We start from the raw sequence: 15,071 nt of genomic DNA, 5'->3' as shown, positions 1-15,071 counted from the left end.
GTTGTGTTCTACAAACAAATAAATGCAAGAAGAAGAAGGGATGAGTGCTTTGAAGTGAGCCAAGAATCACTTGTCTCCCTCAGGCCACTAATGGAGTTTTCTGAAATAGCAGCGTTGCTGGAATAATCTCTCATGAACTGTTAATAACAATACTTTGTGCTCACACTGTCCCTTTCAACAAGCATCTTCAGATAATTTCTGATTTTTATCTAAGCATTCTTAACCTCACCTTACAGTGAGAGAAGTGTTCCTAAACCTTGGCTAAGTAACTTATCTGATGCTGCAGGAATGGACAAAGAATTAAACCATTATCTCCAAACTCTGCCCCAAGGCATTCTTTGTCCATGGCAAAAAAATTTGTGAAGATGTTTTGTCAACCTCCTCCCTGCTCTGGCCCCCTCCTCGCTCAGCAGGGGGAATAGCTACAAATGGCTCCCCCAGAAAACATTTGGATGAGGTGCTTAGGTAAGATGCGCACCCACAAAACAACTGCTGATGCTGTTAGCATCAGACATTGGCCAGACGGGACTGGGGCTCTGGTAGACATGCCGTTCCTAAGGGGCTCAAAAAGAGTTCGCTAATGAAAGAATAAAGGAATGCATTCACATTGGACTTGAGTGAAAAGAGTTGCAAGTGATACTTGGTATAATTAATGTAGTATAAGTAACTCCTTAGATCCAATATCCAAAATACAATTTTTTCCTTTTGGATCAACTAATCAGAAAAACAACTAGGAAATCACATTCTTCCCAGAGGCCAGTGTGCTGCCCTCAGCACCCAAGATTCTAAACTTTAGAGTCACCCTAGACTATGTTCCGTCTCTGGCAAGTTCTATTGATTCTATTTCATTTTTTTTTTTTTAATTAAGAGACTTCAAAATTTCCTGAGGTATGGAGAGGAAGCATTTGAAAAATACTAAAATATTTTAGTGCTTGCAAAATACTTCAATGTTTCTAGATACAGCCCAGGTAGGGTGTCCAATAGTCCTAGCACTTTGGAAAGAACCAGAAACTGAGCGGCAGATGAAGGGGTTATTATATCTATTGCACTCAGAACAAACTCCTTAAATTGCATTCCAAATAATCTTCATTTGGCCTTGTTGGAGTAACTCTACCTTTCAGTGCAGAAAATTATGTCCTGAACTTTAAACTAGAAGCAAATTATGTCTACTTAAAATACAGAGCTGTTAAAACCCAAAGAGCTATATAAAAGCAACTGATGGGCTGAAAAATGCTCTCTTTGTAGCAAAATCACAACCTAAAAAGCTTTGGCTTATTTCACACAACATGACCTTTAGTCTGTAGATAAAATGCATGTAAATTAAGCTTGAATGTCAACTAGATTTGGCCAAGGATTCCTTGGAAGGAGGAGGGGAGTTTGAAAAATGTAGACAAAAAAAGAAAAAAAAGAGTGTCTTTTTTTTTTTTTGGTAATTCAATCTGAAAGCTATTCTGTTTGCTCCTACATATGCCCGTATCCTAGAGAAGATGAGCCCCCTAAAAAGTAAGTTTTTCTCCTTCCTTAGAAGTTTTTGCTCCACCTTCTGCTCACATTTTCCTCAACTTCCCAAAAACATCCAGAAGCTTTTTTTACCACTGCCCCCAATGGTAAACAACAAAAGTTAACAATAGCGGAGCCTGTCAGAAAGCAAGTGAATACCACTCCCTTTTACTGGGAGGTAAAGCCATGCAGAAGTGGGGGGAACTCAGCAATCCTCAACTATTGAAGTAGCCCCAATGCCATCTCCAGGGTAACTCTGTTTTGTTGTCAACGACAAGATTTTGAGCGGTGTGATGCCACTGGCTGCAAGAGGTCAAACAGTATCCCTAAGCAGCAGCTTCTAGAGGCACAGATACAAAGACAGACTGGCATGCTGAAGAAACTGGAGATAAAGAGCAGACCCAGAAATAGGACGATATGAGCACAGGGCACACAGGATTAGAGATAACGTAGCAGTGCTTAATCTTGACAGCGACAAGGAACACCGATTGGGAACCTGACTACAGCAGGCACTACCTCTATCATCTCCCTGAAAACTCCTAACAACCCTGGGAGGTGGCACCAGTACTCTGCCAGTCTGTAGATGAAAAAACAGAGGCTTGGAAAGTTAAAAGTCTTGCCCAAGGTCACCCAGCTATCAAGCTGGGGGACCAGGGAGGTGAATCTGTCTGACTCCCAGATCCACACTGCTCACCACAGCCTTGCTCAGGGGAGCATGAGGGAGAGTCAGGCTGGGGCTCTAACAGTGAGGAATAAATCCGTGGCTGCTCAAATTAAGGGCAGGTTCCCAGGGCTGAAGGGGCCGGCACATGAAGCCAGGGCTCACCATGGAGAGAGCAGGGACAAGGCACGGAGGAGGACAAACGGCTCATGACACCGGAGGACTTCGGCTTTGAGGGTCCCAGAACAGACCCTATGCCCACGGCTCTCAGCGTGAGGTCTAGGGGGCGGCGTGGGGTTGGGCGGGGGTATTCTCCCCAGGGTGCAATGGCACTTCTCTGGGGGAGAAACTGGCTTTGAGTTCCAAAGAGAAAAATTTCTTTCATCTCTGGCACAGTGGCAGGAAAGGTTAAAGAAAAGGAAGGAAAATGGTGCAGATAAGACAAGACTGGACAATTCATCAGGCCCCTGGGAGCCCCCACCCTGCTCAGATTGTGAAAGTTCAGCAGGCTTGGGCCTCCCTGGTGGCGCAAAGGATAAAGCACCACACTATGACGCAATCTGCAGCCTCTGCAGCACGAGTTCAATGCCCGGCCAGCCAGGGAGCAACCCACTTGGCACAGCAGACCTCTCCTGTCTTACCTACTGCTCCCCTCAGCAGTGTATTTCAGTCAGTCTGCCTGTTCTGTTCACCGATCTGTCTCTGGTGCATCCTCTCACCCGCCGCATCTCTGGCCTGTGCCCCAGCTCTTATATGCATAAATAAATAAATAAATCTTTAAAAAAAAAGGTTCATCAGCCTTGTCCCTGTTGTCCTCACCTTCGCTGCTCTGGCTAGACAGACTAGTGGCTTTCAAGGGTTTCAGAATCTGAGAGCAGGTCCAAATGATCTATTGTCATCATGTGGTCACTACAACAACACCCATGTGCTCTCATGGGTCCAGATAGTCCTGACTCACTAGTTTCTTACCTATGTTCTTATAGAACTACGATCAGGATATATCAAGAGGAAAGTTTTATTTGTATGTCATCCTCAATGAACCATGGTGACCTGAGACACGACCTGGGCTAGTTTTAGGGGTGTTCACCAGACCAACACTAGACACAATCGAAGCAGAGATGGGGCTTCAAGTTCTCTTGCCACCCTTAACTGTCAGCCAGTGATGGTCTCTGACGTGCAAACCAACCCACAGTGTCAGGTGTGACATGCCAAGCACCCACGTGCACTTGCTGCTTTAGGACATCAGTTGCTCTGTCTTTTTTTTTTGGTCCTAGCGTATCAGGCCTCTGATCCCTCACCAACAAGACCTAAGGGGGTGTAAGTATTTCTCTTTCAACTAAGGAAAACAGATGGAGTTGGAAACAAGGCCTGGATCTGAGGTTAATGGGTGGTGAAAAGCTATCCTGATGTCGACTGTTCCTGACGTGGGAAGCCAGCGTCGTGCAGCAAGGCTGAGAGCCTGGCTCAGCCCACAGCCTCCCTCTAGGGAGGAAGCACATGCTCAGGTCCGCTGTCCCACATTCAGTTCCTTGGCTGGGTCTTAAAGTCCAGGGTTAACCCAATGCTGAAACAGCTCTGATTTAGTAGTGTGGGTTCTCGAAAGAGACCACCTTAGCACCCTTTCTTTTCATTCCACTAACCTGCAGTCTAAATGAGGGGTTGGCAAACTTCTCCTGTCAAGGCCTGGACAGAAAATATGTTAGGTTTGGTGGGCCACATGGTCTCTATTGCAACTACTCAATTCTGCTGCTGTTGTATGAAAGCGGCCATGGACAATATGTAAACAAACGGGCATGGCTGTGCTCAACAAGACTTCACACTTGATGACTGAAATTTGAATTTCATATAGCAAAATACTGTTTTTCTTTTGATTTTTTCACCCTAACCATTTGTAAAAATCATTCTTCATGGGCTGTACAAAAACAAGTAATAGGCCAGATTTGGCCCATAGGATAGTTTGCTGACCCCTGGGCTACATCTTCAGCTTTTACATCATTTGGAAGTGACCTGGTGCAAGGGCTCAGAAAGGGCAGTAAGTCCAGGCACAGTCCACTTAGGGCCCTCAAGGAAATGTATCATCTGTGCCCACAGAGCTCTGGCCACAGGGGATGGGGCTGCTAATAGATCCAAATAAATGGACCTCATAGTAGTCATCATCAAAAGCTGTGCTTGTTACAATAATGCATTTACTGCTTAACACAGCTGGGATCTCCTCATTGAGAGCTACTAAGAGAATTGGAGTACCTGCTCTTGAAAAGTCACAGTGACAGGAAATCTCCATCCACTGAAGGTGCAGCTGATTTTCAGAAACAGCCAACAAAACAAACAAAATGAGACCCTAACTAAAGCAAACACAAGAAATCGCCACTCAACCAACAATAACAAAGGCACAGATAGTACTATCCTTTCAGAATTAGGGCTGGGAAATAATTGTGTGTGTGTGTGTGTGTGTGTGTGTGTATAGGGCAGGCATGGGGTTGTGGTCAAACTAAATAAAGCCATTTTTGTTCCAAGCCACTCATAATTTTAAGATGGGTCTGCTGAAAACTAAGTTTGGAAGCCCTACCATGGCCCCTAACAATGTGAGCATTGTTCAGCCAACACGCTGTCAGCCAATTAACATTTTTTACAAAATAGTCGTCATTATATAAAAGCAATGAGAGGGGGCCTCCCTGGTGGCCTAGGGGCTGAGTCTTAGTGCTTTCACCACTATGGCCTGTGTTAAATCACCAGCCAGGGAGGTGACCCACATGGCGTGGCAGACCTCTCCTGTCTCGACCGCTGCTCCCCTCAGCAATGTGTTTCAGTCGGTCTGCCTGTTCTGTCCCCCACTCTATCTCTGGTGAATTCTTTCACCCCTCCCCCCACCTGCACCTCTGGGCTGTACCCCAGTTCTTCTATCCCAAAATAAAAATAAATAAGTTAAAAGCCGTGAGATTTTACCTAGGAGTCGAACTTTTTACCTCTCTTGAAAAAAATCAAAAGATTGGGCACACTGGGGCCCAGCTCTTGTCTAGCAAAACGATCAGCTAGGGGTCCCCTGCAAAAGCACTTGAACCTAGACCAGCACAGTCCCTGCCATGACCTATTACTCCCCAGCCTGGTGACAGCTGCCATGTGACCTTGTGTTTGTGGACTTTCCATTCACAATAACAGTAACACCAGAAGTCAAAAGGCAAAGCAATACACAAAGCTATACAGCGAGAGACACATTCCCACCTTTCCCCCACCCTCCCTAAATACTTCTGCTCATTTCTGCATTTATTCCCCCCCCCTTCCTTACACAGGTAATATAATGTGAATTTCCTCTCCCTTGCTTTTTTGACTTAGAACAGATCCCAGGGATTGTTCTGGGAGCAGAACATACAGAATCTCCCTTGACATCTCAGTGGTAATTTATGTCAACTGATTTAATGAGTGCTGTATTGAAGTACAGACTTTGCTTGTATAAATATTTTTCAATGAATAACTATGTGTGTATGTCACTTTATGGGTGATAAAGTCTGTTGCAGGATAAATTCCCACATGTGAGATTACTAAGTTAAAGGGTAAATGTGTGTGCAATTTTTTTAGGTATCCCAAATTGCCTTCCACATGGGCTGCACTGTCCTGCACTCCAAACAGGAACGCAAGGGCATGTCTGTTTCCCTTCAGCTTCTCCCCCAAAGAATCTGTCGTTAGACCTTTGTTGTTGTGACAGTCTGATAGATCCTAAACGCCATATTTCAAGGCAATTATAATTTATATTTTCAATCAAGGGTTCTTTCCCCATGCATTTAAGAGTCATTTATATTTCCTTTCTTAAGAACTGCCCCATTTTTCTATTGGATTCCTATTTCTTTACTAATTTTCCTATTAAATTCCTGGTTTTTTTTTCCTTATCAAGCTCTAGGAGCACTACATATATTCAAAAACTATTCCTGTAATGATAAACGATATGAACTGCAAATAATTTTTTTCAGTTTGTCATTCATGTTTTGCCTTTGTGCGTGTATGTTGTTGCCTGGCATGCGTAAGTGCTGTTATCATTTGTGCTTTTTAAATGTAGTTAAGTGCACTTAGTTACTGCTTGCCTCTGGCTGTTAAGTTATAGTTTAGAAAAAGGTCTTCTTCATTGCAAAATTAAAAGTGAATTCACTCATATTTTCTATTAGTAATTTTAGAGCTTCATCTTTCTAAAAATGTAAATCTTTGACCCATTCAGACCTTGTGAAGGTGCATATTGAGAAGTAAAACTTTTTTCCTACAGGGAGCTCAACTCTAGGTTTCAGTCAGGACATAAAGAACATCAGTGATGGTGACATGTGAAGAGTGGGGTGTCGGGTGAGAGAGCACAGCTTGAGGCAGGGATGTGAGGAGAGGGTGGGGTGGGGCTGAAGTAGAAGGCACCTCTCCTGGTTTCCCACTATTGGTCTAGCTCAGTGGCACCAGGGTTCCATTTATTACTTTTCTGCAAAGTAGCCACTTGCTTTTCAAAATTCAATGTGGTTGGCTATATCAAACTACCTGTACTTAGGTAGTAATTAGCCATCTTATCCTTTTGACAAAGTCATTTATAGTTGTCAACCAGTTTCTGTGATAAAGAATGTGCTGGCCAGAATTACCATGCTGAGTTGTGCTTTCAACCAGAAGCACAGAACCTTGAAGAGTTAGTCTGAAGAGGTTCATCTTGGATAAAAAAATGAACCATTTTAGAAAGCTTTGGGGAATGCTGGTGGTGTACATATGGCTTCTTTCTTTGTTCACGGATCTCTAAGGACATAAGACCTGGGGTGGGGGACTTGAGTTCTCACCCTCATTCAGGTCTATAGGAGCTGTATAAAGGGCTGGGGAGGGACAGATTTCAGCTGTACCGGTGTGCATACCAACCCATGCTGTAGACCAAATAGTTCTCTTAGCAACTTTTCTACTAGAGGTGCCCCAGGAAATGTTTTCTTTTCTAAAATTGTTTCCTTGTGTGAATAAATCTTTGTTATGAGAAAAGTCTGCAAAGGTGAGAATGTTGCTTCAAAAAAAATTAAAAGGCTTCTCAGCAATAAAATTGGTTCCTCTTCCTGAAGCAGAGACCTCGGGGCGGGGGTAACAGTGAAACACTGACAATCACAGGAAGGGATGCCAGGGTGCTCCCTGCTGGCGACTGAGGGCCCACTTCCAGGCTGTACCTCAAAACAATTCAGACTCTCTGGGCATGGGGTCTAGGCATCAGTAAAGTTCAAATCCCCCCAGATGATCCCAGGGTGCCACCCCTGCTTCAGAACGACTTTACAGTGTGCTGCGCAGGCCAGCAGTGCTGGCAGCAGTGGCACTTGTCACACGCGCAGAATCTCAGGCCCCATCTTATACCCTCTAAATTGGGATCTGCATTTCCACAAGATCTCCAGTACCTTCACATGTGCATTAGAGTTAGAGAAGCAGCGGTCTAGAGTAGCGTTTCTCAAATGTGCAATCACGACCACCTGCATCACACTCACCAAGAGGGAGAGAAGGCGGGGGAGGGGGGGTTAGGGAACTTCCAAAGAAAATAGATCCTGGAGATGGTGTCTATAAATCAGAGAGTGGGGCCGTGAAATCTGCATTTAAGTGTGCTCCCACGTGATCCTTATATTTACTGTTTGAGAGCCAGTCCCAAGACAAAAGTCAGCAGTAAGAGAGCTGCCTTCTCCTGTCCTGCCTGGAAATTCCCTTAGTGACTCTAAAAAGGTCCAAGCACACCCCCTTGCAAGTGGGGGATAAGTTGGTGATAATCTACAAATGTTTCCACTTGACAAATGTGATGTTCTGCCCTCTGACCTGTAGAGTGACAGAGAAATGAGTCTCAGTTCTCTTGGGTCAGTGGCTGAAAAAGCTGCAATTTGGATCTCTAGGCCCCTACCTTAACAACATGATTAAAAATAAAAAAATGTTGATGTTTAGTTGAATCCTTGGAGGGTTTCAAAAAACCCTCAGCATGCACAGTAGAGTCCAGAGAAGGAGCCAGGTTTTCCTAAGGGATGGGGTCCTTTTTGAACTTTTTGCTGAGCCCAGGATTTCTAGATGATAACATGGGTAAAAACTAAACCCAGGAGGAAATTTTAATTGTTCTCAAAAGATGAGTTTGAAGTATGTCATGCTCCTATATCCCTTTAAAAGTTCATTTTTGCATGTGTAAGACATTTAAAAGCATCTATGATAATGGCCATTTTTAATGGATTTATCTTCAGGTACCCAGGATTCTGAAGTATGGCTCACACTTGACTTGAGATGACAGAACGGAAATCTTTGTAATTATTAGTGAAATAAGACCAAGGATCATGGAATGGAATGGGGAACTGCAATGTGATCTAACTGTAGTTGTTATATAATTACTGAGTTAAAATGAGCAAAAGCAAAGAAACTTAAAACTTAAAAAGATTTTTGAGACGTTGCTTTAAAGACCTTCTTTAGAGTAGTGTTTCTTGAGCCTTTTGAGGGAGGGAGTGCAAGGGAACTCCTCTGAGCAGCTCATGGAAAGCTACGAACTCTCCGGAGGGGCACGTGCCCATGAGTCCACATACACACAATTTTCGGGGTTCCACATACTCCTCCGAGCCCATATTCGAACCTCAGGTTGACCCTGAATTTTAAAAAAATTGCTCCATATTGATCTCGCCCATTTGGAACCCACTTCTGACTGAGGAACAGCTTTCTCAGCATCAAGGTGTCAGGTGGTAGGGAAAATCAGGGCTGCTGGTTTGCACTTAGACAATTAGGTCAGTAATCTCACGCGGATGGGCCAGGCCAGGTGGGAAGCCAGGCCTCGGGATTATGCCAGGGGAAGAACCCTTCCTTGTGGAAACCTGCACTGACTCCCAGCTTTAGGGGGGCGGGGAGCAAGAGGAAAGTAGGGCTGGCAGGGAGGGTGGTGGTGGAGGGACAGCGAGTTGCACAGGCAGAGCCTGGGGGCTGGTGTGGCACCTTCTAGTTTTCACACTCGAAGGTGAAAACTTCTGTCCCATGTTGAGAAGCAAAGCAGAGTTGTTTTTTGTTTTTTTTTTTTTTTTTAAACACTGCGGGCGCTTATGCCCCTCGGTTAGCTGCAGACTCAAAGGGCATCAGAAATGGAAGAAGACTCACCTCTGCAAGCCCTCGCCCACTGAACAGATTAGGAGTCTGCCCCCAGAGGGCTAAGGCGCTCGGAGGGTGAAGTCCCCAGCTGGATTCTCACCCAAGGGCCTCTGGCCACTGCACCTAGCTGCCCACTAGCCCGGGCGAGCGGGCGTCGGGGCGCGCTCCCCTTCGCTTCCCAGCCCCCGCCTACCGGCACCATGGAGTAGGTCATCATCATCAGCATGTCGTGGCTCTCGGCGCGGACGTGCGGCGCGGGCTCCCCGCCGTGGCTGCGCTTGTTGCGCGCTGCGCTGGCGAGGTCCGCGGGTGGAGCGGGTGCCCGGCGGGGCGCCCGGCTCAGCTCGGCCAGGAAGGCGCGCAGGGCGCTGTCCTCGCGCTGCTCCCGGCCCCGCTGCGCCTCCAGCGCGCGCAGCGCCGCGCTCAGCCCGCGCCACTGGCACAGAGCGAACACCGTGCCCGCCGCGTTGAGCGCCGAGAGCAGTGCCAGCGCCGCCAGGGCGCCGCGCAGACCCCGGCCCGCGGCCACTCGGGCTCGCTCCGCGCCTTGGGCCATGCTCTGCCGCGCCTCAGGCCGGGGAGGCTCGGCAGCCTCTGGACCCGGCCGCCTTTATACACCGGGGGCCAAAGCCGTGGGCTGGTGGCAACGCCGTGAGTCACGCCGCCCTTTGGCTCGGGCCGGCGGGCGGGGCGGGTTGGGGACGGCAGTGGTGGCGCCCGAGCAGCCCAGAGGGACAGGCGGGGGGGGGGGGGGGGGGCACCGGGGGAGAAGAGCTAGAGGAGACAGGCCAGGGAGGGGGGAGGCAGAGCTTGCTCTCCCCGTGCCCAGCCAAGCAAGCTAGCCAACCCGCCTCTCCCTCCTTTTCCTGCTGCCCTGCCGTGGGCATTCCCAGGGCCCAGACGGGCAGAGAGAGGGTCAGACTGAGGGGGAGAGCAGGAATTCTTATGGCCTGAGAAGTTACTGGATTCCGCCCCCTCTTTCCCCCACACTGCAGTCTCTGAAGAGGATCCCGCACCCAGAGGCCAAGGCACATGCCCACTGTCCCTGAGAGTGCCAGGCTATGGGTGACTCCTTCCCCCTGACCATTGAATATTGGGGAGAAGGGGGGGCGGGACTCTTTCCCAGGAAGGAGATGGATAGAGACAGAGAGATAGTTGGTGTTGAAGAACTGAGAAAGCCACACATGGGAGTGAGGAAAACCCACCCCCTCTCCACCCGCCTGTCCCTCTGGGCTGCTCAGGAGCCACCCAGTGAGGCCACCAGATGAGACAAAAACCAGAGAGTGGGAATACGCGAGCACTCTTAACCCCATTCTGCCATTATTCAGCTGGGGTCGCTGAGCCTGTCTCAACACTACCTGGGCTGATTTCGAGGTTCTCTGGCCAAAGGCTGGGGACTCTGGCCAGCCCTTTCTGGACCTAACATTACTGCCCTGCTTGAGTGGGCAGCTGCCTCGTGCTTTCTCTATACAATGCCCTCCCTTTCTTGTCAGCTCAGATGCCCACTGTGCATCTGAGGACCACTGTTCCCTAAATGCAGAGGCACTTCCCAGTTCCTCAGAGAACCTGTTCACGATCCGTCTTTCTCCATTTTCTGCAGAATGTCTCTGCCTCTCAGGGTTCCCCAGGCCTGCAATAGGCAGCAGTGAGATGGGAAGATCTCACTCAGAAGCCAAGAATGCTGTTTCTACATCCCTTACTTCAGAGAGCAAGGTGGCTTCCTGCAATCAAACCAGCTGGAGCTGTCGAGGAGAAAGAACTTCCTCTAACACAGGGGGACAAGACAGTTGAGCACTTGGGGGAATCAGGAAGATGGGGGAGCAAACAACTTACTAACTGATGATAGGCGCTCTGTCACCATCCTCAGAGATTTGCAGTCCAATTCCTGGGGAGGGATTTTTGGCACAGCAGAGAAAGCCTGGGTGGTAGATTTCTTGGCCTCCACTCACCAGAAAGAGGCAAGGTAGAACCTTTGAGGGAGCAAAAGGAAACTGAAGTTACATCTCAATCAGAAGCTCTGTGTTAAAGTCTAGACTGGAGTTTCCGTAGGACTATTGACCAGCTTGACTCTGAGGGATGAGGAGGAATCGGGAAAGGAGGAAAGTGGTTCATGAAGGACCCCAGTTAAGGGGATAGGGTGGCTGGGGGAGGGAGTGGAGACAACACAGATCACTTTGTCCGGTTCGTCCCAACTCTAACAGACTGTGAACAATTTAGAGACTTGTCGTGCATCCTTCCTTCCTTCTTTTCATCTGGGCTTGGGATGCCAGTTGTCAGGGTTGATCCCATGGGCGGAAACCACAGAGAAACAGTTGGGGCTCAGCCCGCGTAATCTCTTCATTTACCTTGCTAAAATTTCCTGAGCACCTGCGTGTTGGGCACAGTGACGGGAGTTGGAGGTGCAGAGGTGAACGAGATGAGCAACTTAGAGTGTGAGCAGCTAGAGAGCCATGAGCCTCCTGAGCTTCCCTTTATCCTAACATCCAATACAGTGACTATTAACTGACCGTCTGTCACCAGGGCCTGCCATCAGCAATAAGGCTCCTGAGGTTAAGGTCACATTTTGTTTGATCCTGTCTCCCTAACACTAACTAGCACAGTCCCTGGCTTGACGTGGTCATTCACAATTACCTGCTGAATGAGCAAATAAATAAACGAATAAGAGGGTGTATAGTGGGATATTTCTGTGGGAAACAATCTGTAATCAGTGTTAGAGTTTCTGTGGTGTCACAGAACTGACATCACCTTTCTCAGACGGTGCCTGACTAATGGAGAGTGAGGATGGCCAGATACCCCTCTTCTACCCAATCCCAGCCCCTGGGTCCGTGCCCAGAGCCAGAAGAAGTGGAGTTCCAGCTCTATGTGGAACCAGCCAGGCTTTAGATGCCAACGACCAGCCAAGATGCTGCCCCTCGGATGTAGGACTCAAAAGACTAGTGGCATGGACAGTGGGGCATGGGATAGTCCTGAGTGCAAAACCTGTTTTTAATGATGAGACTTGGAGTATGTTTCTCAACTTCTTGCAAGAGGCTGTAATCTCACAAGAGTTTTGAAGACAATGAATGAGAAAATACAGGACGGTGGGGTGCCTGAGATGTTGCACTGGAGCTGAGACAGGGGCAGAAAGAGGGTAAAGGAAAAGTCTTTACCCAACTTTTCTCCCAGTTCCCTCTCCCAGTTCTCCCAGTTCAGTCTTTCTGTGTGGGAATATGATGTTTTACAAGAAAGAAGGGAGTAAGGCCTGTTACTATGGCCTCCATAGCAGAAATTTTCACTCAAGCCTCACCCCCAATGGCTGGATCCAAGTAGCTGGTCTTTTTCTGTTCTCTTCTCTTCCTCCTCTGTCCTGTCTCCACTACCATTCCACACATTCTTTCTCTGGCCTGTGTCCGTGCTGCTCCTTTCGAAGACAGCACAGAGCTCCCTCTCTCCCCTCTGCCCTTGAGCTCTGTGAGCCCTGGGGACTCAGAGGCTGTGCGTGAGCTTTGAAATGAGATAGACTCAGCTCGAAATCTGTTTTTAATGATGAGACTTAGGGCATGTTTCTCAGCTTCTCACAAGAGATTATAATCTCACAAGGACTTTGAAGCTAATGAGAACATACGTGTAAAGCACTTGGTACAGTAAAGGTTCAGTGGACCGCAGTGCTGTTGGCTATGGGCTGCCTTGTAACTTGTGTTGTTGACCAATATCTTGGTTCTTTCAGATCTTGATTCATAAGTTGGGTTAGAATGTGCTTAAGGCACGGACTCTCTTTACTGTTTCCCTGACTGAAGAATTTGTGCCAAGCAGGAAAATTTAATTATTCAATTGATTATTAGCTAATCACACTTTGTTGATTCTTTTTGAGGAACAGAGCTTTTGAAAGGATGGTAAACTTGGCCTCTGGTCGGAGCACAGCGCCTTGGAGGTTGGTTATGTGGGAACTTTCATTTTCTAGCTGTGACTTCTTGAAAGGCAGAGACGCCTTTGTAGACTGCCTTCCTAGCATTTCTCAAGATGGGCCTGCACTTTCTACTTATTATTATTATTAAAAAAAAATTAGCTCTTAATCCAGCCTGTTTTGTTGACATAGGGGGTTCAAGATACAGTGAGGACACCGTGAGATATCTGAAGTTCCTCTTTTGGAGACCAAAGAAACCAAGAACATTGTGTACTATCTTCACAATGAGAAGTAGCTTTTCCATTAAGGGCAGATGCTTCATTTCCAAAGGTTAAATAGAATGGTCCTTAAAAAATGATTCCAGCTGGTTAACTTTAGGGCCCTGGAGAATAAAATCCAATTCAAGAATAAGTCTAACTTTAACTCCATAGCATTTCCTTGTGATTGTAAAGTGAATAATTTTCATTAGCCCTGTGGTCTGGAACTTGGGTATTTTGGTTCTCTGATGAGGTTGGCAGCTACGCTGTGACTTCTGACGGTATTTTGCTGCCTCTCTACACCCTACCGTTTTTCTTTGCCAGGGGGTTAGGAGCAAAGTCTCCCTAATAGTTGCCACCATACACATCTTCCATCCAACTGCCTCTGGTTTTAATTCCCAGTTCTTCATTTTAACCTCAAGACTCCAAGCTACCCAGCCAAATTCAGTTTCTTTCAGTGCTTTCATTCACTCATTCCTCTATCCATTCATTTCCCCAACTACTCAACCAATGGTAATTGGCTGTCTGCTATCTGCTGGGAACTGTTCTGGGAGCTCAGAATAGGATGGAGAGCAAAACTAGATACCATTCCTGCCTTTCTGAAGCCTATAATCTAAATGGGGAGACAGAAATTAACCAGTAAGTACAGACTAGGGGGTATAACTCTAAACAAGATGATGAGCTGAATCCCCTGAAGTAACGGAGAATGATTCTGTGAGCTCATATCACTGAGAAATCTATCCTAGAGATGGGGTATAGAGCCCAGGAAGGCTTTTCTGAGGAACTTGGGCTGGAATCTGAAGATGACTGGTCATGCACGAGGTGGGAGTATGGGTGGGAGAGTTGTATGCAGAGGGGACAGCCTGTGTGAGGGCCAGTGGCAGGAGGTACCACAGTTTATTTGAAAGTCAGTGTAGCTGCAGCAAACACAGAACATGGGGCTCCAGCAGGAGATGGAATGAAATGGAACTGATGGTGGAGTAAGGGCCAGACTCTGTGGGTGGGACCTTGTAAGGTTGGAGCCTATGGTAAGAACACTGGTAAGCCAGTGAGGGGTCTCAAGTGTGTGTTGTATGTGGAGGGAGGTTGTTGGATGACATATTTTCATTTTCAAAGATTACGGTTCATTGTCAAGATTTTCAGCAGTTTCTGTCACTACACAAACTATATATGATCTTTGGCCTCCACCAGGCTCAAACTTTAGCCTGTCAACACATCTCCAAGAGAAATAAGAAAACCCTGAGTTCTAGAAAATGGTGCTTTCTTTTTCACCTCACATTTAAAGGTAGCTGAAAAACAGAACTCTGACTAACTAACTCTGATCTGGGAGATTTGATACTAAGTAGGGTTTTTGCAAAATAATCAGTAGGTATTTGCATTTTCGGAGGTTGCATTTGCATTTTTGGCACTTGAAGGTTGCGGGAAAGGGAGTAAGAATAGATATCATCACTTCCCTCATGAGATTTTGGTCTAAATTTGGCAGGTAAAAAAAAGATTTTCTTTTCTTATAGTTGCAGTAACGTAGACCTTTGAGTCACCCGTTCATTGTTAAACAGAGAGCTGCTGGAGGTTGTTCGTGTTCGCAGTGTTATTGCAACACTTCCCCCTCTGACTTTTCTTTGTTTTCTTTAGTTGGTAATAGACATACCCTACCCCACCCTACCCTTCTAGCCCACTGCAGTTAATT

General features: G+C 47.0%; 1 protein-coding gene across 1 annotated transcript in view; it reads right to left on the bottom strand.

The window, feature by feature from the left end:
• Positions 1–9,800, bottom strand: part of GLDN (gliomedin) — a gene marked incomplete at both ends in the record, with an annotated part of 45,136 nt that extends 35,336 nt beyond the window's left edge. Inside the window, one exon of the mRNA XM_084240890.1 lies at positions 9,438–9,800. Within this exon, the coding sequence (XP_084097016.1) occupies positions 9,438–9,800 (363 nt within the window). The remainder of the gene's footprint in view (positions 1–9,437) is intronic.
• Positions 9,801–15,071: the final 5,271 nt, after the last annotated feature.

Source organism: Talpa europaea, assembly GCF_964194135.1.
Source record: "Talpa europaea genome assembly, chromosome: 8".
In the NCBI taxonomy this organism is placed as follows: Eukaryota; Metazoa; Chordata; class Mammalia; order Eulipotyphla; family Talpidae; genus Talpa; species Talpa europaea.
The sequence above is the reverse complement of the archived record's forward strand: the minus strand, read 5'-3'. Positions and strand labels throughout refer to the sequence as shown.